Genomic DNA, 23863 nt, shown 5'->3' with positions numbered 1-23863 from the left:
CAAGAGAAACAGGGCCACCAAACAGGCTTTTACATTTAGAGAGTGAGAGAAGACAGCGACAACAATACCAGCTAATAATAACCATAATAACATGACAATTACTAAACACTTGTCCTTCTGCTGCTATCAGCCCCGCACTGCAAGTGCCAGCTGGATGAGCCAGCATCACTTTGGTGTCCAAATCCACATTTGGATTTTAGGCATCATCACAGATCATCAATGACACCCCTTCTCTTGATAAACTCAGCTAAAAACTATCCCAGCCCTATAGATCTTTTGGAGCCCTGATCCCTGCACAAAACCTCCACAAAAAACCTGGGTTTATGTTGCAGAGTAATATTGCAGGAAGATAAAAAGCAAGACTGGAGGTTTTATCCCTGGGAAGATCCCTTCTAGAAGACTGCTGCAACAGCTGCTTGGAAAAGCACATTTATGACAGTGCTTTCTAATATCCATCGAAAGTTGTATCCCACAGCGAGCTCGGAAACGCCGCAGCTATAGCGAACACAGCCACCGCTGGTAACCAGCAACCTGGCAAAGCGCACAGACCGCAGCAAAAATGCTCTCAATCCAGGTCTGTCCCACCCTCCCCTGTGCCACCAGTCAGTCCCTGTCCTCCGGGAACGTCCACCCTGCCGAGGTGAAGCGAGTTAGTAGCAGAGGACAAGCGTGCACACAGACATGCTCTTTCTTACTAACCTTGGCGATAGGACTGAGTGGCTGTGTGCACGCAGCAAAGCCCCTTTTTATTGTGTCTGTCAAGGTCAGAGTGGGAAAAGATATGTCAGAAATTCCCATGTGTCATGTCCACACAGCTCCATTGGTTCTGCTGTCCCACTGCCTGGAGAGACACAAAAGGCAAACTTCGCTTTTATCTCTCTGCAAATGCAGCCTGGTTATTTTTATTCCTGTATTGTCAGGCGAGTACAAAGGCAGAGTGAGAAGCAGGGCAGGCAGCGCAGCTCTCCCAGCTCTCTCAGCCTGCCCGGCCAGCAGCAGAAGAACAAGAACTTGGGCATTTCCTTCTGCACCTGAGCAATCCGTCCTCCTGCTCCTTCCCTGCACCCCGCCAGGAGAGCCGCTGCTGCTGGGGTGTGTGCAGCCACCGGCTTTGCCAGCCGGAGCATCCCAACCCCTCGCCCTGCTCCAGCTCAGCCTGTCCCCAGCCACACTGCCTGAGAGCGGAGACCAGGGAAGGAGCTTGGGGCTTGGCCTCTGCTACTCTCCTCTTTCTTCTCAAAGGGCTTGGCTTCTTTCCCGAGGCACACTGGCCACTGCCTATTTGACATCAAACCTCACAAACACCAGGATTTTATTTTCTGGTTTTGTCAGAGGGGTCTGATGCTCCCCAGAGCTGTAGCAGCAGGTGGGCTTGAGCTCCCTGCTCTGTCTGGCTGATGTGGGTGGACTCTGCCCTTGGTGAGCTCTGCCCAGCAGTAAAACCCCAGGTCCTGCTCCCAGAGCTCATTCTCCTTGACTTGGGAGCTTGGTTCATGTCTAGAACAGATGAGAGATCTCTCTACAGAGAAGCTTCTGTGTGTCCTCCACACCATTTCACCAGGGCAGCACCCAAAGGCACCATGTACAATGTGATCGCAGCCCAGAGCACCCCACTGTCCCGGCAGCATGACCACGGGCTGCATGACATGGGAACAGGACCTGGGGGACACAGCCAGACCCATACCTGTGCCGTGTGGATTTCTGTGCCCAGCTCAAGGAAAAGCCATTTTACTTGCTGATATCTGAAGTGAGGTTTCTGCCCCTGTGCTGGCCATGTTGCTGCCTCCCATCTCCTTTCTTTGCCTTTGCTTTGGCGCATTGAAAAAACAAAGCAAGGCTGGATAGTTTTTTGCACCCCATCACCTCCTGCCCACAGCAGGCCAGGGAAGGACCATCACGTACCATCCCTCGGGGAAAGGGCCCTGCAGAGCAGCCCAGGATTGCAGCCGGGATGTTCATGCCCTGATGGGATGGGCTACAGCCGTTCAGCCCCCAGGGAACATGGACAGTCCTCTCTGCAGCACTGCTCTGCTCCTTCCCTGACACAAAGCCACTCCGTGTGCCCCATGGGAGCAGGGACACTTGTGGGCTGCTTGGATTCAATGCAGGCTCATGTGAAACGAGCTGCAGCCACCTCCAGAGCTGGAAATCAGCCTCACCAGGGCTGGCTGATGTGGGACCCACATGCATGTTCAGGGACAGGTAGCATCTGGCCTCCCCCAGCAGTACGAATAGCTGCATTCCCCATCGTCACCCAACGGAGGTCTCTCGGTGCTTCTTGGCTCCCCGGTTGTGTGGTCATGTCCTAGGGACACAGAAATTAGAAACGACTCCACTGAGATGATGCTGGAGAACCAAGGTCCATGGCTGCAGGGTTTTGCCATTCCCCATTCACTACCCCTCACACTCCAAAGAGACTTGGGGTTGTTGAATCCTCCCAAGAGAAGGGGAAACTGAGGCACGGGATGATTAAGGATTAGCTGCACAGTGTTGTGCCCAGTCTGTATGTGGCATGGCCTCCACCACGGCCAGAATAGCATCACTGGGAGCTGCTTTGGGAATGTGGCTTCAGCCTGGGCACACAGCCCAGGTTGCAGATTTTTGCAGCCACAGGACCTGAACCTAAGCCAGGTGCTGGAGGGGGTTTCTGCTCGCTAGTGGTAGTCAGTCCTTCCACCCAGCACACAGGCAGGGTTTGCTACTGCACTCGTGAACCTGGGTTCCCAGTGCCATCTCCCCCACATCCCCCTGACAGGGGGTCCCTCTGCCTTCCCACCGTGCTCTGGAGTGAACTCTGGGAGACTCACGGCATGGAGGAGACTCCAGACCTGTCCCCAGAGGGGACGGCTCAGCTCAGGGATGGGTCGATGTTGCCTTCATGGACTGCACGGTGCAATGCAAGGGCTTTGTGTGGTGCCAGTCCCCCCTGTGAATTAAAATGCTCCCATAAAGGGGACTCCATAGCATGAACAGGGTGACTTTGAGCACGTCAGGATAAAACAGTGCAAGCCCCCACCTCCATGTCCCACGTGGGTACTCTCTCACCAGGTCACCGGTCAGAAGCTCAGGTACTCGTCAGGATTTGGCAGCAGCTGGTGCAGAGCTGGACTCTGCATATGTGTCTACTGCAACTGCCCTGGTGAGACCCTCAGGGAGACACCAGTGCTGAGACCCCTCCTGACCACGGTGTGACAGAGGTGCTCAACCTTGCCGAGATGGCAGAGTTTCAGTGTCCTGAAGAGCCACAGGTGCTGGTGGACCACAGGTCCCTCTGAGGTTACCCTGGTGGTCTTCTGCCTCTCTGCCCTGAGCTTGGAGTCAGGTTTCCACCCACACCCTGGAGGGACCCAAGGCCTTTGGTGGGTCTGGTGCCAAGTACCTTTGCCATGAGCATCCCAGCAGTGGGATGAGCTCTTGGCCCAGACCTACCAGCTGGCCCAGCCTCACACATTCTTCTCAGGGCACGTGCCCTCCCCACGCTCTGCTCACCCCCTCCCCTGCCTTATCTTTAAAGCGATTTTATTTTCGGAGATTCCTTCTGCAGTTCCTTCTGTTCGCCCTAGTTTCTCTCCCTCTTTGAAGAGGTTCCAGCAGGATCCATCAAAGGCCAAGCAGATCTGTAGAAGGGGAAATATGGAATGGTCGCTACAGCAGCTGCTTGAACTGCAGTTCCGCTGAGTTTGGACGTTTTCATCTCTGTCGTTTGTGATGTGGTTTTCAGGGTGGTAGGAAGCTCATCCTCATATTGCTGTCAAGGCCTGAGCTGTGCCCTGCTCGGACAGGTGTGACAGGGCATCTTCAGAGGGGCAGTGGCTGCAGAGGGCTCCTGTGGACCTCGCATAAAAAACCCCATGCACAACAAGGAGCCCACGGATTCAGCTGAAGCAGAGAGCAGTTTGCCTGAGGTTGCTGTTGCCCAAATAGCCCATCTGAGTGTCCCACCAGCCCTGCACGACCATCCTCAGCAGCGGGAGCATCTCCATTGACCATTGAGGCACCCACGTTAATCCCCCATAGCTCTGTGCTTGATGTTGGCCTCCCATGAGATGATGGCAGAGGATGGAGCTCCTCAGCCGTGTCCCCAAGGGCTGCACAAGCCTCTCCCCGTGGGACAGGACACCACCAGCACCAGCCTGTGGAGCTGCCCCTTCCGTGAGCATTTTGTGGTCAGATCATCTCCTACCCAGCCCTGCAGAGCCAGGAGGGTGCCAGGGCCTCAGCCATCCTCTCCAGACAAATCCCCCAGCTGCTCCCTGACCCCTAGGAGGAATGTTTCCCATTAGCAGGCTCTGATAAGTGGCAGGAAGGAGAATTACTCTACGTGTCAGGCAGTTCGCTAGAGGTTTCCACACTTAACATATCACCCCTATCAGCTCCCTGAAATGCACTGGAGGGGAGTGAGAAGGTGGCTGATTAGATAAAGACAATCTGCAGAGGGGCTATTTCAGGCATATTTCCATCCAGTGAGAATGTCTGCTCACAGTGAGAGGGGCAGAGGTGACAGGCCAGCGCCGCCAGCCCAACAGTGTCCCTCTGGCTCAACCCAGCCATGCAAGGCTCCCTCCAAAGCAAACCCCTAAATCTCCACATCCTTAACCCACCAGAGCGAGAGAGACAGCGGCCACCACCACAGCACTGCTTCCCCAAAGGGAAGAGCACTTGGCCATCAAGCCTCGCAGTAGATCGAGCTCAGTCTATCTCACGACAAGGAACAATTGTTCAGGATGGAGTGTCAGCAGACATGGGAGTTTTTCATGGGATCTGGTAGGCTTGGACCTTCCTCAAGACTGGCTGTCACCTAGAAGGGAGCACTATTCCTGCATGTCCCCACATCACGACAGGAGACCTTCTCACCTCACTGTGGCCCATCAGACAAGATGGGCTTTTCTTTCTCCAAACTGCAGTGAGTATCTGATTCCAGGTTTCCAGTCTCTAGCCTGGATATGCCCTGGTGGGATGCCACCTTGCAAACAGTAGCTTTCCCTTACAAGATGTCCCCCGTTTCCAGGCAAGATCCTGCCTTGTGGCGTTTGGGCTCAAGGGTTACCTTGAGCACCTCGGTGCTGCAGCTGAGCTGGACACACGCACACATATGAGGGGAATAAACCTCCTTAAAATCTCCCCCAGGAAGCACATCCTGGTGCTGGAGGGACTCTGGGACCAGCCAGCGTGGTGGCTGCTGCGCAGAAGAGCATCAGCATCCACGGCTGGTCCCAGCCCGGTGCTGCAGGAACTTGGGCACAGCTCGGGGCAGCAAAGGTGCAGCCAAAGGCAGGTTCAGCACGGCAGCTTCATTTTGCAGCAGCTGGCCCCACAGCCTGGCTCGCTGCTATTTATACCTCACTCCACGGCCACTTCACGGCACAGAAAGGCCTGGTGGAAAAGTAAAGGAAGTGAATTTACTTTGGGGAAGAAATGACACTACCCATTTATAAATAACCTGGGTTTCATTGATCTTGTAGATGCTCTCTTGGCAGAGAGTCCAATGTCGTCGCCCCAGCAATGCAGACAATACTTGGGTATTGTTTTATTCTCAGTTACAGGGAAAAGGACAGCACCAGCTGCCTTTCTATCTTTAGCCCATGAGAGCACCCTTCAATTGTTCTGCACTTCAAACAATAGGCACACGTGTGGGGGGTTTAAGATTGCTGGCCCTACCAGAGTATTCCGCATCAAAATGCAGCCTTAGAGACAATAGATTTCTTTCACGCCCTGGCTGAAGCTGGTATTTATATGACAGGGAAACCAGGGTGCAAGAGCTCCGTCTTGTTTTTCTTGTGCATGATGGGCCAGGGGGACGTTTGGCTCCCCGGGGAGCCCTCTGGACTCGCTTTCCACAAAAATAACCCCATTGTTCTCTCTGCATTTGGCTGGTGCCGAACATCACATCATCCCCTCTGCTCGCACAGTCAAGTTAATGGCTTCAGTACCACGCTATTGCAAAAACAATTTTCTGCATTAATGCAGAAATATTGTGAGACACAACAGTGTTGGCCAAAACCTCAGACTTGGTTGTATTGGAGATTTGGGGGATGATTTTTGCCTCGTGCACCCACATCCAATAGATGAGCGATGCTTTGAAGGTGCAGACGGGCAGCCCAGCTCTGCAACCGGCCCGTCAGCTGCTGTGTATCAAATGCCCCTGCATAACTCAGCACCATCGTGGGCTGATGATCTGCCTGGTTTGTGGTGGCTCTGCCGGTGCCCTCGGAGCCTCTGCCCGGTGTGCCCGGTGTGGCCGGGGTACCTGTGCCGGGGACATCCTGGGTGTGGGACGTGGCTGCATGGGGACAGATCTGCCACACCGCCCCCATTCACACGTCTGTCCCTCACGAATGAGAGGAGCAGGGTCATGTTAGAAGTATTTATTCCGCCCCGTTGTGGCTGATGTTGTATTGAGTTTCAATTGTCTGAGCCCCGCGCAGCCTTTGAAAGGGGACGCGACATCCCAAAGCCACAAAGGCTCTTTAACAGCCAGAGGAGAGGTTTACAAGTATAAAGTACTTTTCTTTAAACTTTGGGGGACTCTATTTTTAGCAAATAAAGATAATGTCCCAGTTGCTGTTGTTCATCTTTTGTTGCATGGAACATGCCAAATACTTACCATGTCTGCCATATTTTTTTATCATTTAACCTTCTCTGAGCCGCATTGCGGTTCTCTCAGGCTGTAGCAGAGATTATGGGCTATTTGCATGTTCAAATCCTTCCCGGGCTACTGGATTCCTTTGAAAAGATCTCATTCTCCTGACTGAATTTGGAAAAGAGAAAGAAAAGGCAAGCCAGAGCTCTCTATAAAAAGTTTTCCCAGTCAGAGCAGGGTGCATTTGTTCTGGGAGCTCGCAAGGACAGGGCAATACTTTTTCCAGCTTACTTGCAATGAAATGGGACCATTTTTTGCAATGTTTTGCTTAGAAATTCAAGCTTTTTATGCACTTCCTGAACCTCTCAGAACAAATGGAGAGGGGAATCAGGACCCTGCCGGGACCAAGGACTGAGAGGGGAAATGCTTCTGTTTGAGTAAACTCTGTCCTTCCGTGTTGTGACTAAACTCTGAGACTTTGTTCCCCACTTCCATCCCTTGACCAGCATGTGGGTGAACAGCCCTTGTCCCATGGAGGGGAGATCACAGCAAGCAGCTTCTCTGTGAATGCCCACGTCCAGCTGAACATTGCGGAGTTGCTCTAGGGAAAGAGAATTAGGAGAAAGCTGCTGTGTTTTGTAAAACTGAAAGTGTTTGCCGTCACAAGACCTCAGCGGTGAACTGGTGGATTTGAGTTTGTCTCTATTTATTGGGGCTCTACCCCAATAAACCCATAAAATCATTGATATCCAGAGAGGACATGATCTCACCAAGTGTTGGTGGTGGATCCATTGCGCAGAACGTCTCTAGCGAGCCCCAAACTTCCTCAGGCCGCAGGCATGGGCAAAGTTGAAGCCCTGTGCCCACTCCATCCTTGCGACCACGGTGACACAACGCAGCCCTTGCTTTCCAGCAGGAGCAACCAAACCAGCGCCGGTTCCCCAGCTGCCCACGTCCCCATGGGATGTAGCACCTACACCACCAATGCAGGGGGAAGCCTGAGCCTTGACCAGGGTCCCGCAGCCCTGCTGCACCCCATGGGACACCTTTGGCTCCCCCACCGAGGCTCTCCTGCAGCCTGTACGGTCCTGCGGCTGTTGTGTCCCTTCTTGGGGGGTGACATGGTTATGGCTGAGAATGACGTAAGAGGCTCTGAGCCGTTCCCTCCCCAGGTCGGCGCTGGGCAGCACGGCCCCTGCTGGTTTCCACCCGTCTGACCCCCCAGCGCCCGCGCCCCGAGCAACCACGGGGTTCCCGGAGCTCCCGCCAGCGCTCCTCCCTCCCGCCTGACGTCACGGCAGGACGTCACACCTCCTCGTGACGCACCGCCGCGAGAGGCCGCACGCGCGCTCCCAGCTCCTCCCCGCCGCTGGCGATCTCCGCGCTGATAGGGCGGCTGCGCTGCCAATCCGTGTTTAGGGCGGGGCCCGGATTGGAGGCCTGTCCAATGGGCTGGTGGAGGGCGGGGCCAAGCGGAGCGGCGCGGAGCAGGTAGGCGCTACGGAGCAGGTAGGGGCTGCGGGGCTGGTGTCCGTCCGGGGCAGCGGGGGGCCGGGGCAGTCCCGCCGGGCCGGACGGTGCTGGCTGTCGCGGCCCGGCCCGGCAGCTCCGTGAGGGGCCTGCCCGTGCTGCCCTGCGGCGGTCGGCTGGTGCTCGGCCGGGCCAGGCCGCGGGCTCGGCGGGGGGTGCGCAGCTCTGTGCGGGCCCGGGCTGCCCCGCCGAGCGGGCAAGGCCAGGCCGCCCGCGGAGAAGGGCTCCGGGTGAGTGACCGGTGCTCTCTCCCCTCAGCCATGGCCGCCCTGTGGGAGGACGTTCTGTGCGACACGGCGGCCGTCCGGGAGGCAGCGCTGGTGGCCGTGGACGCGGCGCTGCTGGCAGGGGTGCTGATGCGGACCGAGGGGCTGCCCAACGCCTCGGATGTAAGTGCCGGAGCGGGGTCAGCGGGCGCGTTCGGTCCTGGCCCGGTGTGAGTCAGCACGGCCGGAGGGGAGCGGGGAGGAGCTGCCTGCCAGCCCGAGTTGTGCTGAGCCCTCCTCAGTGTGCCCAGCGCCGTGGCTGGAGAACAGTGGACGTGGGGGACCGTAACTCTGCCTTATGGGCATCTCCCATGTGAGGAAAGGCTGAGGGAGCGGGGGGGTCTTTAGCTTGAAGAAGAGGAGACTGAGAGGTGACCTCGTTAATATTTGTAAATATGTAAAGGGTGCGTGTCAGGAGGATGGAGCCAGGCTCTTCTCGGTGACAACCGATGATAGGACAAGGGGCAATGGGTATAAACTGGAACACAGGAGGTTCCATTTAAATATGAGAAGAAACTTGTTCCCGGTGAGGGTGGCAGAGCCTGGCCCAGGCTACCCAGGGGGTTGTGGAGTCTCCTTCTGTGCAGACATTCCAACCCGCCTGGACACCTTCCTGTGTAACCTCATCTGGGTGTTCCTGCTCCATGGGGGGATTGCACTGGATGAGCTTTCCAGGGCCCTTCCAATCCCTGACATTCTGTGATTCTGCGAACTCACACCCTGTCCTGCTGATGAATGCATCTCCCAAGATCCAGCCCTGTGATAGATCTGGAAAAGTTTGGGAAGCCACCAGGAGCCTTGTGTGTGTGTGGTGCTGGGAGTTCATCCCTCTGTCAGCCTCTCACCACCTGTATGGTCCTTTGAACTCTTGGAGGGGCCTGTTTTTGGTGTGCTCGCAGCTACAAGTCAGCTTTTGCTTCATAGCTGAGGCAAGGTGATGGGGACGGGGTGGCCAGTGTGTGGAATTACCTCTGGTGAATCCCAGAATGTCAGGGGTTGGAAGCCCTGTGCCTGTGTCTGGGGCTCATTAAGCAGGGATCAAAGGAAGTGATTCTTATGGCCAAAACCTAGAAGTGGCAAATTCACCTTTTCTCTGAAACTGAGGCATTTTGGAGACAGTGCTCTCCATTTAAGGTGGAAACAGAGCATCCTTCAGAGGGAAGCGCTCAGCTCAGCTGGAGCGCTGGAGCAGCTGTTCCTGCCTCCACAGTGCCCACCAGACAGCTTGCAAAGTAAAACCCTCAGAAGTCAGGAGTTGGGGGGGGGGGATGTGGCTGTGTGTCTGTCCAGGGTGCACGGGGGGGCCTGGGAATGGCTTGAACCTTCAGCCAAGCGGAGGAAGCACATCTCTAGCCCCGCTTAAACTGCATAGTCCAGGGTGGGTTTCCAGCCCTGTGGACCCTTGTGTCGAGACCTGACTTCTCTGTTGCCGCATTCTTGTTTGCAGGTGGTGAATTACGCTCCCTTCACGCTGCTCCCGTCTGCAGTACCATGTGCCCTGTTTGAACAAGCGTACGCTGTTCAGCAAGACTTTAACCTGCTGGTGGATGCTATTAGCCAAAACAAAGAATTCCTGGAGCACACTCTGGCCAGGTAACTTTGTTTCATGTTGCATTTTAATTAAATATTTTAAATGCTATTTATTGCCCTGCAGGCATTCCTACCTTCCAACCATTAATGTCCTTCAAGCTGAGGCATGCACTCCTGTCCTCTGCAGGAAGTGTCTCCTTTGCTGCATTATATCTCCTGAGACTGATTTCCATCAAGCCTCTGTGCTTTGAGGTCTCCTCAGGCATCTGGTTGATACCCTCGATACCCTCCAGTGATCTTCGGTTTTGCCAGTATTTCAAGTTTGTGAATTCTTACTTGTGAGTTTGTTAGACCCTGGGCCTTAAATTCAAATTGATGAAGGCTTCCTTGAGTCCTAGATGTAGTAGTCTGTTTTGGTCTCATTTTGCATCTGCCTGTGGCTCTCTGGTAACCACCAGCTCTGATGCCTGTTCTGAAGAGAAGGTGTTTGTTCTTTCTCCCACCCCAACCTCTGCTCAGTCACCCCATGTCCCCTCCTTTCCCATCCATGTCAGGAAGGTGATGGGCAACCTCTGGGAGCTGGAGGACTCGTCAGTTCTGGCTTATGAGCTCTGCTGGATTTGTCTGTGGCTGTTGCCCTGTGCTACCGTGACCATCCCTGTGGGCCCCATAATCCATAGGGCTGATACTTCCACAAAACCCATCTCTGCTGCCTGTTTTGTGCTGCCTGTGCAGGTGCTGATGGCTCGCTGGCACCAGGACAAAGCAAAGGAGACTGTTTTCCAGCCTCATTCTTGTTTTGCTAAAGCTTGACCCCTCAGGGCTCTCAAAGTTTGTGCCTGTTCCAGAGCTGGCTCCACCCAGAGCTTGTGGGGACACGTTTGTACCTGTGGTTAAGGAACGCAGCGCCTGGTGCTTGTGTGCTCTCAAGTGTCTGCCCTGTGCTGCCTCTTGCGCAGTGTTTCAGGGCAGCTCCTTGGAGGTGCTGCTCACGATCGGCTCAGGAGTTCAGGACCCTAAGAAAAGCCTGGCCCACTCTAGCAGAGGCACCGAAGCACTTGGCACCATGGTGTACAGGATTTGGAGCCTGACAGGACAGGGGGAATTTGGTGAAGCTTCTGTGTGTGCAGGCACAGAAACACTTCTGATTTCTTTCCTGTATTTGCAGAGTTCTGTTGCATTTCTTTGCTTTTGCTTGTCCTGTCTCTCTGCCCTGCAAAGGAAAGTCCCTTCTGCACAGCGGTGCTTTTTCTAGAGCGGCTGTGCTGAGCAGGCTGGCTTTGTGTTATGGTTGTGCCCTGCGGCCCCTGATGACGAGTGCATTCATGGTGAGATGCTTAACACTGCTTTGGGACTTGCTCCAGCCACAGCCCTGTTATGTGTTGTTAGAATGTCCCCCACAAGGTTTTTTTTCTGGAGGGGCATTAATTTTCTTGTTCCTCTGTGACAGCGTAAGGGGAACTGATCTGGTCTGTCTTTCTCTCTAGCACCATCAAGGTAGATGACTTCACAGCTCAACTCTTCAGAATCTACGTGCAAGTTTTGGAGGAGGGCTTGGCGCAGGTACCTCGGCAGGACCCCCGTGGCCAGCAGCCGTGGCCCTTTGTGTTGTGGTGGGATTGCCTGGTCTCTGCAAGCTTGTTTGCTGCTGTGGGCTTTGAACTGTCCCCTAGTCAGGTCGGTCACTGCCTGCGGTACGATGTCTCGGTTACAGCCCGTGAGCTCCGGACCTTGCCCTGTTTGGCAGCCACGCCCTTTGGTTTGTGCTGCTGGAAATTCAAGCCTTCACTGGGAGGATTTAGTCTGGTTTGTCTTTGTCCTCTTGGACCCTTGGGGGAGTGCAAAGACGTGCTGTGTTGGGACCTGTGCTGGACAGACTGTCTCTGCAGAAGCTCCTTTACTCTCCTGAGTGTTGCTAACTCCTCTGGAGCACTGAGAAGGGCTGTGGGCCCTGAGCAGCGGCCAAAGCACCCACAGGCACATCTTGCAGAGATTTTTATCAAAAATAAAGCAATTGGATCTGCCTCAGGAGGATTTTGAAGTGAGGTCATCGAATGGTTTGCAGTTAAAGGCAACAGGAGAATCTGCTTCATCTCCCTTCTCTTTCAGTCTGTGTTTCTAGGCATAAACCGCTCTGATTACATGTTTGACCGTGGGGTGGATGGGACACCGGCTCTGAAGCAGATAGAAATAAACACCATTGCTGCCAGCTTTGCCGGCCTCACCTCCCGCACTGTGGCGGTCCACGGGTAAGGGAGCATCTCCAACCTGTGCTGCCAGGCACTGCAGCAGCTGCACCGCCTGGCCTGCTGCGCTTGGCATTGTGTGCTCTCCAAGCTCCTCCCTCAGTCTGGTCAGGGGTTGTCGTGCCATTTACAGCTTTTTTTTTTCTCTTTTGTTCCCCAGGCAGGTGTTGAAAGTGCTGGGCAAGTCTGAGGAGGCATCACGCCTGCTGCCCAACAACCCAGCGAAAGGGCTTGCCATGGGTATTGCGAAAGCCTGGGAGCTCTACGGGTCACCAAGGTAGGGAGAGAGAATGGAGGTGCCAAAGGCTGATTTATCTGGTCTCCCTTAGGGCTGCAAGTGTTTGGTTTTGAATTTGTGCTTTCTGAAACATGCCTGTGTGCTAAATGGGCTGTTCTGGAAAAGCCTGTGGCACCCTGGGAAGAGCAAAGGGCTTGTCTCGGTGCACAAGGCTGCTGTGTGCAGAGGGGGGCATGGAAGAGTTGTGTGCTTCAACCCTGCACAGAGCTCGCTTTTCCTCCTGCCTTTCCCCATGGTGCTGGTGCCCTGCAATGGTTTGGTGATGACTCAGGATTGGTACTTTGGTTTGCATGCTGCCACTTAGAAATGCTGGAGAAAACAAGCAGGATCAGTGCAGAAACCTGAATTACAACAGAGATCAAAAGTTGGTGATTGTGGGTGCACGTGGAGTGTTTCCAGGTTTAATGATGTCCCTGGTATCTCTTGCAGTGCTGTGGTGATGTTTCTAGTGGAGGAAGTCCAAAGGAACATTTTTGATCAGCGATGTGTAGAAAATGAGCTTTGGAACAGGTAAAGGCTGAATTTTCCTGGGATGGGGGAGGAAGGAGACGCAGTTTTAGAAAAGGGAGGCAGAACGAACTTCTGCTGGGTTGTGGTGCTTCCCTTGAAGCAGCTCGTGGAGCATCTCCAGGCTCTCCAGCGGGAACAGCATGGTGGGGGGAGCGTAGGAGCAGGCCATGGAAAGGCGGGGGTATGCAGAATCTGTTTGCTTTTTACTTTTCCACCTACTCAGGGATAAAGTCAAAACACTTCATAGTTTCTTGGACTGTGAGAGGGCATGTCTGGGTATGTAACAGGGCAGCTTGGACTTATCTCTGTGGTCTGTTGCGCAGCTGTCTCCAGCGTTCCTTCAGTGCCTCCTGCCTGGACTCAGCGCCCACCTTTGTCCTCATACCTACCTCCCAAAACCTCGCACTGGAATTACCAGCAGCCATCAAAGCCTCTGGGCTCCAGGGCTGATTCCTTACTGATTTTTGAGCCTGTGTGGTCCTCAGAGCCACACCGTTGGTAACTTTGCTGTGGGCCAAGTCTCTTAGACAAGACGATAATGAGCAGAGCAGAGTTAATAAGTGTCCCGCTTGCTCTGTGTCTTGCAACTGTGCACAGGTTGTCTCATAAATGCTTAATTAACAAAGGTGCAAATTGTGAACGATCTGGGCAAAGCAACGTGGCAGTGGAGCAAAGGACTCAGAGAAGGAGGTGTTTTGCTGAGGTCTGGCCCCAGGCCTGCGCTGGAGTGCTGGGAGCTGTATCGCAGCGTCTCCAGGTCCCCAAGTCCACACTGCCGCTCTGTGGAGGAATGACTATAAAGCACATTTATAGAGAGGGAGAGAAAACATGCAGGAAATCACTTACTTGTCTGACTGCAGCTCTTGCCTTTGAAGGCAACATTGAGTAAATCTGTTGCGTAGGGATAGAAGACCAAAATACTGACTTCTCTTAGAAATACTTTAGGAGGTCAAAGGTGAGTATAGAGAAATCCATGGTTTTTATGCACGTGTTCTGCTTCCTGCAATGTTCAGGCTGGAAACATAAGATGGGTGCTAAAAACAGGGACTGTTTTGGCCTGTAGGATTCTTCTGGCTCTGTAGCACAAAGCTTGAGGTTATTTGAGCAGGAGCCTACAGATCCTCCTTGCTGCAGCCACCAGCTCCACTTGTGTTCCACCTCAGGTAACTGTGCCCAGCCTGGTGACTCTCCCACTCCTCTCTTAACAGGAATATTCGGGTCATCAGGAAGCGATTCAGAGATGTGTTTGAAAAGGGGTCTCTGGATGATGCCAGGAGGCTGTATATGTGAGTATGAGCCAAGGTGCGCGTTCCTGGCTGTGTGTTGGGCACACAGGGCTGTAAATGGGAATTTTCAACCAAAGCTGGTGGTATGTTTTGAGTGTAAATAGTGACTTTCTGAGAAAGCAGTTCTCTTCCATGCTCCAGGATGCTGCTTCCACTTAGAAGTGAAATGATTTTGCTTTCACGGTGTTGTTGGTTTTGAACACACTCAGCATCTCGCCTGCACCCTGTGGAGGTCGGGATGTGCAGGTCACAGATCCAGGTGCTGGCAGTTGGTCTCAACTGTTTGTCCTATTTCCAGGGCGATGTGCTTGGAGCTGTACAAGCCTAAAGGATGATATAGTTTCATGCCAATGTTTTTTTTTTTCTGTAGTTAGGCTAATTTTTCCATGGTTTGACCTTTGGTGCCTCTGCTGTGTTTAATTAACAAATATATTTGTCATTGCCAGACAGTTAAAGTGTGTCCACTGTACTTCCTCCAGAGCTTCCTCTCCCCTCACTGACGAACACTTTTACAATTAGATTGCCTGGCTGCAGACAGTTTCTGTGCTGTTTTTCCTGACCATGGCAGTTCGTGTGGCCGAAGCCTGGCAGTGTGCTGCTGTGGCTGTGCTGGCAGCCCTGCCCTGCCAGGATGGTTTGGTGCTTGGGCAGGTTGTTGAGGTGCTGTCCTGCCTGGAATTGCCACCCTGCTTCCTCCCAGCTTCAGGAATCTCCCAGGCCTGGCTCCTCGTGGCAAAAGCTACCAGAGAGGGCCACAAAAAAGGATGAGAGGGCTGGAGCAGCTCTGCTGGGGGACAGGCTGAGAGAGCTGGGGTGTTCAGCTGGAGAAGAGAAGCTCTGAGGAAACATTATTGCGGTCTGTCTGTACTTAAAAGGGGCAGGTGAGAAAGATGGGGACAGACTTTTGAGCAGGGCCTGTTGTGACAGGACAAGGACTGATGGTTTTAAACTAAAGGAGGGAGATTCAGGCTGGACGTGAGGAAGGAATTGGTGCCCTGAGGGTGGTGAGAGCCTGGCCCAGGTTGGCCAGAGAGGTGGTGGATGAACCATCCCTGGAGACATCCCAGGCCAGGCTGGACGGGGCTCTGAGCACCCTGAGCTGGTGAAGATGTCCCTGCTCATGGCAGGGGGGACACTGGATGAACTTTGAAGGTCCCTTCAACCCAAACTGTTCTGTGATTCTGAAAAAAACAAACCAAAGGTTCTTACCTTCCTGCTGGGCTGGGTGCCTGAATTATTGAGCCTTGGGTTTGTCGGGGCAGAGGCTGGGTGTCAGCTCCCTGTGTCCCGGGGCACATCAAACCCACTGGGGCCCGGTGCAGAGGAGCCAGGGCTCCCGGTCCTTGGCTTCCTCCAGCAGAACCAGCCAGGAGCAGAACGGCTCAGGAGCCCGAGGAGACGGGGCAAATGCTCTAACACGGTGCAGTGCCATTGCAGCCCCCTTGGTGCTGGGGAGCTCGGGGGCTGACCTGGTTCTCTGAACGCTTCTGGTCTGTGTTGCAGGGACGGCCAGGAGGTCGCAGTGGTGTACTACAGAGAGGGCTACGTGCCGCAGAACTATGACCAGCAGGTCAGTGCTGACCGCTCTGCTCCAAGAAGCTGCCCGTGCTGTGGGTTTGAAAGGCCCATGACCTCAGGGGTATCGGTCCTGTCCTGGATGGGTTAGTCCTGTGCGCTGATGGCACTGGGCAGCAGTGGCTCTGCAGTGCTGGGGGTGTCCCTGGCACTCACACAATAAGAAAATGAGTGGCTTTCTTCTCCAGTAACTACTTGTGGTGACCTCTTTACTACAGCACTGAAATGCTTCTGTACAATATAGGTTAACAGAGGGATTAGCACCTGCTTAAAGGGTTTAGACTTGATCCTACAGATAAATTTCTATCCTCTGCTAGGACTACTGAGCTGCAGGTAACAATAATAATGGTGTTGTCGGAAGGTGGCAGCACTGGACAAGCTGGGGAGGGGATCAGGCCATGGAGTGCTGTTCCCACCTGCCATCCCTGCCAGGCAGGGAGGGAGAAGGCAAATTGGATGTCAATAACTGAACAGGAAAGACTAGAGAAAAACATTGGGCTGGTTGTGGTTTGGGTTTTGTTTTTCTGACCGGATGGCTGCTCTCTTTGTGTCTCAGAACTGGGAGGCACGGTTGTTGCTGGAGAGATCGAGGGCAGTGAAGTGCCCTGACATTGCTACCCAGCTCGCAGGCACCAAGAAGGTGCAGCAGGAGCTGAGCCGGCCAGGGACGCTGGAGAAATTGCTGCCCGGCCACGCAGAGGCTGTCGCACGGATAAGAGCAACGTTTGCTGGACTCTACTCCCTGGACATGGTGAGCGTGAGCAGAGCTGGAGCAGGAATGAACACGCAGGCGTGTGCTTGGCCTGCGTGATGTTCCTCTTTGGTTAAGAAAATGAGAAGACTTTGTTGTGGCCTCAGGGGAACCCTGTTGATCCTGCTCAGAGGGGTCCATTGAGGAGCTCCTGCTCCTCTCTGATGCTTTGCTCTTGCCATCCTTTCCTGCCAGGGTGAAGAGGGTGACAAGATGGCTGCTGCAGCTATTGCTGACCCTGACCGGTTTGTGCTGAAGCCGCAGCGAGAAGGTGGAGGTATGAGCTCAGCGGGCCTGTGTGGGTTTTCACTGTGGTTTGTGCTGTATCCAGGAGGGGCAGTAGCTCTGTGATGCTTCCTGCACCTGTGCTAAGGGGTAAAAGATGGGGTGGGGTGGCTGGTGGCTGCTTGTAGCCATGGTGACTAGTCATGGCAATAAAACTGCTGCTTCTGGAGGAGCTCCTGAGGCCCAGAGCTGGGAGCGCAGGCAGCACGTGGGAGGCACAGGCTGGGTCTCTTGGGGCCAGTGACTTCTGCTGTCCTGGGAAGTGTTTGACCTGCTGTTTGGTTTTGTTTTGTTTTGTGTTCTGCCAGGGAACAACCTCTATGGTGAAGAGCTCAGGCAGGTTCTGGAGAAGATCAGAGACAGCCCTGAGAGAACCTCCTACATCTTGATGGATAAGATCAAACCACAGCCAGTGATGAATTACTTGCTGAGGGCTCACAGTCCCCTGCAAGTGTCCGAGTGCATCTCAGAGCTCGGTATTTTTGGTGTCTATGTCAGGTGAGGAACATGCTGTGTTAATGGGGCAGTTTGCTCCAGCTGGCACTTGGGTTGGGAGCATTTTCTCCTCTGTGCTGTCCGAGCAGGTGTCTCTGGGGACGTGGAGGTGCAGGGGACAGGACCATTGAGTCTCTGCCCCTGTCAGCAGCTCTGAGCACTGTGTTCACATGCTGAACTGCTCGGTACCTGCTGAAAAACCACAGAGCTGGTACTGGTGTAACATCTATCGGGAACTGGTGTGTCTCATCCCTCCTTTCTGGAGGCACTTCTCGGGATCTAGACAGAGCTGCATGCTTTCCTGAAGCCCTCGTGATCTCGGAAATATCTGAAGGCTTAATGTGGTTGTGTTCAACCCTAAATAGCTGCTGCTTTTGTTTAAAACACTCTTGGGGCCATAGAAATGTTCCCATAGCTTATAAATTAAAGGACTTTTCACACAATTTTAGAAACAAGTGCACTCCTGGCAGCATTCACAGCCTGACACTGAGAAAGGGCCCTGGTGGGCACAGAACATGTGCAACTCTGTTGTCTGCAGAGACCCAAGAACTCTCTATTAACCTTGGGGCTCTCACATACTGGTTTCCTGCACCATGGCCAAGAACACGAGTCAGATTGTTCAAGATGGTAGAAATGCCGTAAGCTTTCTGGGCTGCAGGTGCTCAGTTGTCCTTTTCTTTGCAGACAGGGCAAGGAGATGGTGATGAACAAGGCCGCCGGCCACCTCCTGCGGACGAAGGCGATCGAGCACGCGGACGGGGGGGTAGCGGCGGGGGTGGCAGTGCTGGACACCCCGTACCTGGTGTGAGGAGGCGATGCCCCATCCCACCTGCCTCGCTCTGCTGCCTGAAGAGCTGATCTGTCGCAGGGACGTTCTCCTTAGGGTGCACTTACCAAGGTCTGACGTGCTGCGGACTGTGAGGATGGACTGTGTGGATGCAGCTGCTCAAATGTCCTGCCTGCCAGCCCCAGCTTCTCCTCTGCAATTCCCCCTGCAGGAAGAAAGGACCTTCTTGCTCTGTCTGCTCTGTGCCCTCTGCGTGTCCCAGCTGCAACGTCCCAGGACTGCATTGGTCTGGGTGCTCCCCTGGGGTCCAGCCTGCGGACCAACAGATCCCCATGGGCTGGCACCAGAATCCCTCGATGACGGTGGCGGACCCCAGCACGATGCTGAATTGCAGCCCTGTGTCATAGCCACGGCATCGACCGACCCTGAATGCTCAAGAGCTTGTGCCAGGGGTGTCCCATTGCAGGTCACACACAAGGAGTGTGTTCCGCCTGCTCAGCTGCAGCACATACAGCCCAGGAGCAGTGTCAGGGAGCCCCAGTTTTGGTAACAGTCCTGCTGGGACATGGGACTGGGAGCTTCGCAGCAGGGAAGCAATGGAATTGCGGGAGAGCCTGGATGGACACAGCCCCAGCTGCTTCATACTGGGACCAGCACTGGTGAGATGAGTCACCCTCTGGCTTTCGTGACTCGGTGGGACCAGCGCAGCAGTGCAGGACAGGAGTGCAGCCAGTCCATCCCACAGGCTCTTGCCTCTTCTTCCAGCCCCTCTTCCTCCTCTGCCAAGCAGTCCAAGAGGAAACATAAATGATGCACCTCGGCAAAGCACCTGGGCAGCCTCAGCTCTACCCTCTCAGTGACACCAGCAAGGAGCAGCGTTAAGTCCGGTACTTCTCAAGCGCGAAGGGGCTGAGTGACAGACCTGCACCTTGCTGGGCACATTGCTGCTGTTGCTGTGTGGCAGCGCTGCAATCTTCAATCTTTCACCTTGGAAAGAGTTCAATTCTGTAAGTCTGGCTGATTCTGTGATTCCTGGGGCCTTGTTTTGCTGGCAGGGGGTGTTGATTACCCCCAGCCAGACATTAAAATGTATGTGCAATCTGAACGCTGTTCTTGTGCCGGTTTTTTGAGCTTCTGCCTTGGCCCCAGCACAGCCCAGGTCACTGCCTGTAAATCCCAGACCAGGAAAGTGTTGCACTGGCAGTCACCTACCCTCCCCATCCCCAAAAGCCTCCCCCAATTACAGCACATCCAACAACAACATCTGAGCACCACCCCCCAATCCCCCAGCCTATGCACATGCTCTAAGCCTGTTTCCTTTAGGTTTCCTTGATTTTTATTCCATTTTGCATAAAATTCTGGCTGTTTCCAGCCAAAATTACATAGCAAACAGAGTAACAGGGGAGGAGAGATGATGTAGGAATCCTTGTCAAGGATGTGGCACGATCCAGTGGTACAGAGCCTGGGGAGCGGGTGGGACACTGGCACGCACAGAGGTAAGAAGTGAGAGCCCCCCCAGCGCCTGCAGCCCCTGCCCTGAGCAGCTGCCTCCTCCCTTCCCAGCCCAACCAAACTCAGCTCAGTTTGCAGGTAAAGCCCGTACGTTGGTACGCACCAAAACAGCCGTTGCGGCAAGTTGTAAAGCCCACTCCTCCTTTGGTTTAAGTGCAAAAATCAAACAGTTCACATGCAATTTTCGTACAGACATTACGAAGAGGTATCAGTCCCAGCACAACCCAGGGCTGGGGTTAAATGTAAGTAATTTGAAGAACGGCTCTGGCAGTACCCGTGTGATGTGCAGGCTCCTGGGCTCAAGGCTCTGTTTTTTTTTTCCCTCTCATGATCATAAAGCTGTATCAAATTTAAACAAAAAACTAGATTTTTCAGGTTTTTTTTCCTGATGGGAAAACATGACCTAGGACTAACGCCCTGCTTGCCTTGCTTTGCTGTAGCAGTGGCCATGGTGCACTGTAACCCAGTGCCTGGTTTGCCCCCGAGGGGAAAGGTGCCTTGGCTGGGCTTAGTTTCCCTCCCTCCATCCTTAGGTACCAGCAGCACCTGCTCCTGCACCCGGCAGTGACAGGAGCATCCAGCGCACAGCCCCAGCCAGAGCAGGGGGACATGGTGCTCCATGGACAGCATCAGACCCAGCCTGCTCCTCCTGGACCGTACCCAGCTTCCTGTCCTGCTCAGCGCCAGTGAAGGTCCCTGGATTGGGAAAAACGCACTGGCTGGCACCACGCAGTTAGGAAGGAGCAGATCTTGGTATCAAACTGCTCTAAAAACCTGTTTAAAATACGCAGCTCCCTTGAGCCTGCCTCGCTCCCTTCCAGAATGAGACCTCTGCTAGCAAAGGGCTTGGGCAGTGGATGCAAGGCTAAAACTGGGCTATACGGTTACGCTGTGAGAGTGTTTTTATGTTCTCTTCCAGCTTGTGGCACTCCCAGTAGAAAAGGAAGCTTAGCTGGCGTGTGGGCAGCGGGAGATGAACCTCCCCTGCCTGCCTGCATTGAGTAACTCAGGCACCACTTCCCCTCCAAGCCCCCAAGTTCCTTCCCACTGTGTGCAAGGTGCCACATACACTACATCAAGTTAATTAACACCCTCTTCCCCCCCAAAAAAATATTAAAAATCAAGAACGAGGTGCTGAAAAGGGAGGAGGACGAGCCCTCTGTGCGTAAGGCTGAACCGCAGATATACGATACCCGTCTGGAACACGATGCACATGCTCCTCCAGGGCATAGACGTGCTTGTTGGACGTGGCTTCTCCAGATCCAGCTCTTCCCTCGTCTGTACCGTCCATACATTCAATTAGCAGGTGAAGGTTTCCTTCCCAGGGCAGGCAGCGGTTATTCAAGGGACCTGCTCATCAGGACGCTGCTGCTGCCACAATTCTGCTCAGCAGGGACAGGTCACGCTGCTACTGTTTAGTGTCACATCTGCTCTTGAAAAGATGTTTTATGATGCCCGGGTTTGCTAAGGTGGAGATGTCCCCCAGATCTTGGTCGTTTTTGGCGATCTTCCTTAATATCCGTCTGGTAATCTTTCCTGTAATGAAAGCCACGAAAAGAGAGCAGGAGTCAGGGTCTCCTCAGCATCCTCAGCAGGAGTGGGCAGTGCCCAGACCTGCGGCATCCTGCTTCCCCAAGGCTGCCCCCCTGAACGGGAGTGGCCCTGGACAAGCGATTTATGGCTGTTGTCCTTCCACTGGCAGGAACACTGAGTCCCCCCCAGCACTGTCCCTGGGCCCCTTACCTGAGCGGGTTTTGGGCAGGCTCGGCGCATACTGAATGTAATCAGGCGTTGCTATCGGCCCGATTTTTTCTCTGACTGAAAGAAAAAGAAAAATATATATATATATTTTCATAGTAGGTCCCAGGAGATACCACACACATCCTTGTCAGGCGGGATGACCAAGCTAAGACCGCTAGGAACTTGGCAACACCATGTCCGAGGCCCCAGGCTGCGGGAGGGGGCAGCAAGTCCTGCAGTGCCAACAGGGCTACGAGCACATCTTCCCAAAGGCAGAAGTTCTCATTTTTTCATTCTGTCCATCTTCAAGAGACCTCTAAAATGGCTACACCAATCACTACGACCATTTTGACACAGCAAGGTCTGAATCACTGTTGGGTTCCTACAGAGAAGGGGTCTGTTTCATGTACTAAATGCTGCTGTTGTGGTAGTGAAAGAGCTCCCTGGAGAGCAGGGCACAAACGCCCAGCGCAGCCGCAGGATCCCGGCAGCAGGTCAAACTCTGCCGGGAGAGCTGTGCCCACGCAGGACAGCACCGCTGCACCGAGAGCTGCCGGCTCCCCAGCCCTTCACGGGGCTGCCAGCTCCCGAGGGGCAGAGATGGCATCACATGAGCAGTTGAAGGCCAGGAAAACTAATTTTAGTCTTTGCCAGCCGTGCTCTCTAATCAGAGGGGGCACCTTGTCGCAGTTGTCCCTGCTGCATTCCCCAGACTACACCGAGCACCCAGCCCTTAACCCCTCCATCACCTGCCCGCACCGTCCGCCCTCTCCCTGCCATGCGACCTCCCAACTGTTTGGCTGTTGCTACCTTGCTTTTTCAGCTCGTCCGCCAGGTTCTGGGTGAACTCGTGGCCATCTCTGAGGGTGACAAAGCAGTAGAGGCACTCTCCTTTCAGGGGGTGCGGGTGGCTGACGACTGCGGCTTCTGAGACAGCAGCGTGCTCAACCAAGGCCGACTCCACCTCTGCGGTGCTCAGCAAGTGGCCTGGAAGCGAGGAGGCAATGCTTTGCAAACCCGCAAGTGTAAAAGGCTCTAACCTGCAGGTTTGAGAGCACCAATTTTGTTTGCTTGAGAAAAAGTAAGAGCTGGAAAGAGGTTTCAGCAGGGCAGGGGTTGGGCTGCTCAAAGGCTGCCAGGTATCGCTCCCCTGGCTGTTCACCCTCCCACCTTTAGGCTTCTTTAACAGTTCACAGCCACAGGATTAACCGAAGCCCAGGCTGAGAAGGGTTTGGTACTGGGAGAGCTGCCCACACGGTCAGCTGGGAGGTGCAGGGGAGGAAGGGGCTGGATGTGCGGTGCCCTGACCCAGCGCTGCCGCAGCTCATCGCCCAGGGAGATGAAATGATGCTCCACCTCTGTGGGCAGGGGCACAACTCGCTCCTGTGCATCGCTGCTCTGACACTGCACCCTGCGACTGCTCTCACAGGAACCCATGGGAAGGTGGTCAACCCCCAGAATGCCCGTTTGGTGGAGGATCAGGCACTGCTGGTCAGATGGAAGGATCTGGTTTGATCCAGGGGCAAGCGCAGCAGCATCTTGCAGCCAGCAGTAAGTACCTGTAGGCTACAGCCTCCAGCAAAGGAGGGAGCAAGCTATTAAATGCAGGATGTGAAAAACAATGGCTGAGAAGCCACTGAATCTCAAAGACTCAGGCAAGAGAGGTGGGAGAAACTCCACCTCTGTAGACACGGCTCCCAGCAGCCTGAGCCAGCCCCAGGGTCAGCTCTGCACCGAGGACCACACGGTCCTGCCCAACCTCTCTGAGCCCCTGTGGCCCTAAATCCTTCAGCACAGAGGCACCTCAGCTGGGTAGAACCTCCTCTATGAGGTTACAGAAAGCTTCTTCCCTCCAATGCACTGTCCCCAGAGGAAATGACACAGAAAGTCACCAAGTCACAGACTTGTCTCTCTCAGAAGCAAACCTGACCCAGCAATGAGATCCACTTTGAGCGGAGGTTGCTGGGCAGAGTCACGGATGCAGACACACCCCCCACAAAGCAAAGTGGCTCTTTTAACTAGTGTCAGAAATGGATGCAGAAGTGTCCCCCATAAAGCATCTTAACTAGTGTCAGAAAGCACATTGGTCCCCACTGAAAACAAAACTTGTTCTTACCAGAAACATTCAACATGTCATCAATTCGCCCTGTGATCCAGTAATAACCATCTTTATCTCTCCTGCAACCTAAAAATAGCCAGAAATGACAGCGTGAGGAAGCAGTGCCAGCCCTCAGAGCAACCGATAAGGGACTCGGAGGCCAGGACACGGCCAAGATTTGAATTGCTGTCCCCAGACTACTATAGCCACGCACTGCCCGGACAACCTTACCATCGCCTGTCACGTAGTACCCAGGGAACTTCTTAAAATACGTGGTTTCAAATTGCTGGTGGTTTCCATACAGTGTGCGCATTATTCCTGGCCAGGGCTGCTTAAACACCTGATGGTGGAAAATGCAGACCCGAATTAGCGAG

At 54.1% G+C, this 23863-nt stretch overlaps 3 protein-coding genes across 4 annotated transcripts in view; 1 reads left to right on the top strand and 2 right to left on the bottom strand.

Moving 5' to 3' along the window:
• MYH7B (myosin heavy chain 7B) overlaps positions 1-798 on the bottom strand; it is a gene marked incomplete at its 3' end in the record, with an annotated part of 28636 nt that extends 27838 nt beyond the window's left edge. Inside the window, exon 1 of the mRNA XM_080354716.1 lies at positions 700-798. The remainder of the gene's footprint in view (positions 1-699) is intronic.
• A 7242-nt stretch (positions 799-8040) lies between these two features.
• On the top strand, positions 8041-19232 carry GSS (glutathione synthetase). 2 transcript variants are annotated; one of them, XR_013922924.1, is made up of 14 exons: positions 8041-8071; positions 8369-8499; positions 9824-9969; positions 11394-11469; positions 12016-12155; positions 12313-12429; positions 12880-12960; positions 14169-14246; positions 15750-15816; positions 16378-16572; positions 16768-16849; positions 17166-17355; positions 18037-18250; positions 18351-19232. XR_013922924.1 is itself a non-coding variant. In XM_080354898.1 (13 exons), the coding sequence occupies exons 2-13, from the start codon at positions 8371-8373 to the stop codon at positions 18158-18160; spliced, it is 1425 nt and encodes a 474-aa protein (XP_080211024.1). In that variant the 5' UTR covers positions 8041-8071; positions 8369-8370; the 3' UTR covers positions 18161-19232. The 2 variants fall into 2 exon arrangements, 1 of the variants encoding a protein (XP_080211024.1); XM_080354898.1 differs by having other exon boundaries at positions 18037-19232.
• Positions 19233-19558: 326 nt separating this feature from the next.
• Positions 19559-23863, bottom strand: part of ACSS2 (acyl-CoA synthetase short chain family member 2) — a 32325-nt gene continuing 28020 nt past the window's right edge. The window contains exons 14-18 of the mRNA XM_080354812.1: positions 23721-23829; positions 23508-23576; positions 22202-22378; positions 21395-21469; positions 19559-21187 (exon numbers count right to left, since the gene is read on the bottom strand). Coding sequence (XP_080210938.1) covers positions 21060-21187; positions 21395-21469; positions 22202-22378; positions 23508-23576; positions 23721-23829 — 558 coding nt within the window. The 3' untranslated portion in view covers positions 19559-21059. The remainder of the gene's footprint in view (positions 21188-21394; positions 21470-22201; positions 22379-23507; positions 23577-23720; positions 23830-23863) is intronic.

The sequence above is a fragment of the Nesoenas mayeri genome (assembly GCF_963082525.1).
Source record: "Nesoenas mayeri genome assembly, chromosome: 16".
In the NCBI taxonomy this organism is placed as follows: domain Eukaryota; kingdom Metazoa; phylum Chordata; class Aves; order Columbiformes; family Columbidae; genus Nesoenas; species Nesoenas mayeri.
This window is presented reverse-complemented; position numbering and strand designations above follow the sequence as displayed.

Coding starts and splice junctions, on each gene's coding strand:
- GSS (XM_080354898.1), top strand. CDS start 8,371: ATGGCCGCCCTGTGGGAGGACGTTCTGTGCGACACGGCGGCCGTCCGG. Junction 12,156..12,312: donor CGCACTGTGGCGGTCCACGG/GTAAGGGAGCAT, acceptor TTTGTTCCCCAG/GCAGGTGTTGAAAGTGCTGG. Junction 16,850..17,165: donor GCCGCAGCGAGAAGGTGGAG/GTATGAGCTCAG, acceptor GTGTTCTGCCAG/GGAACAACCTCTATGGTGAA.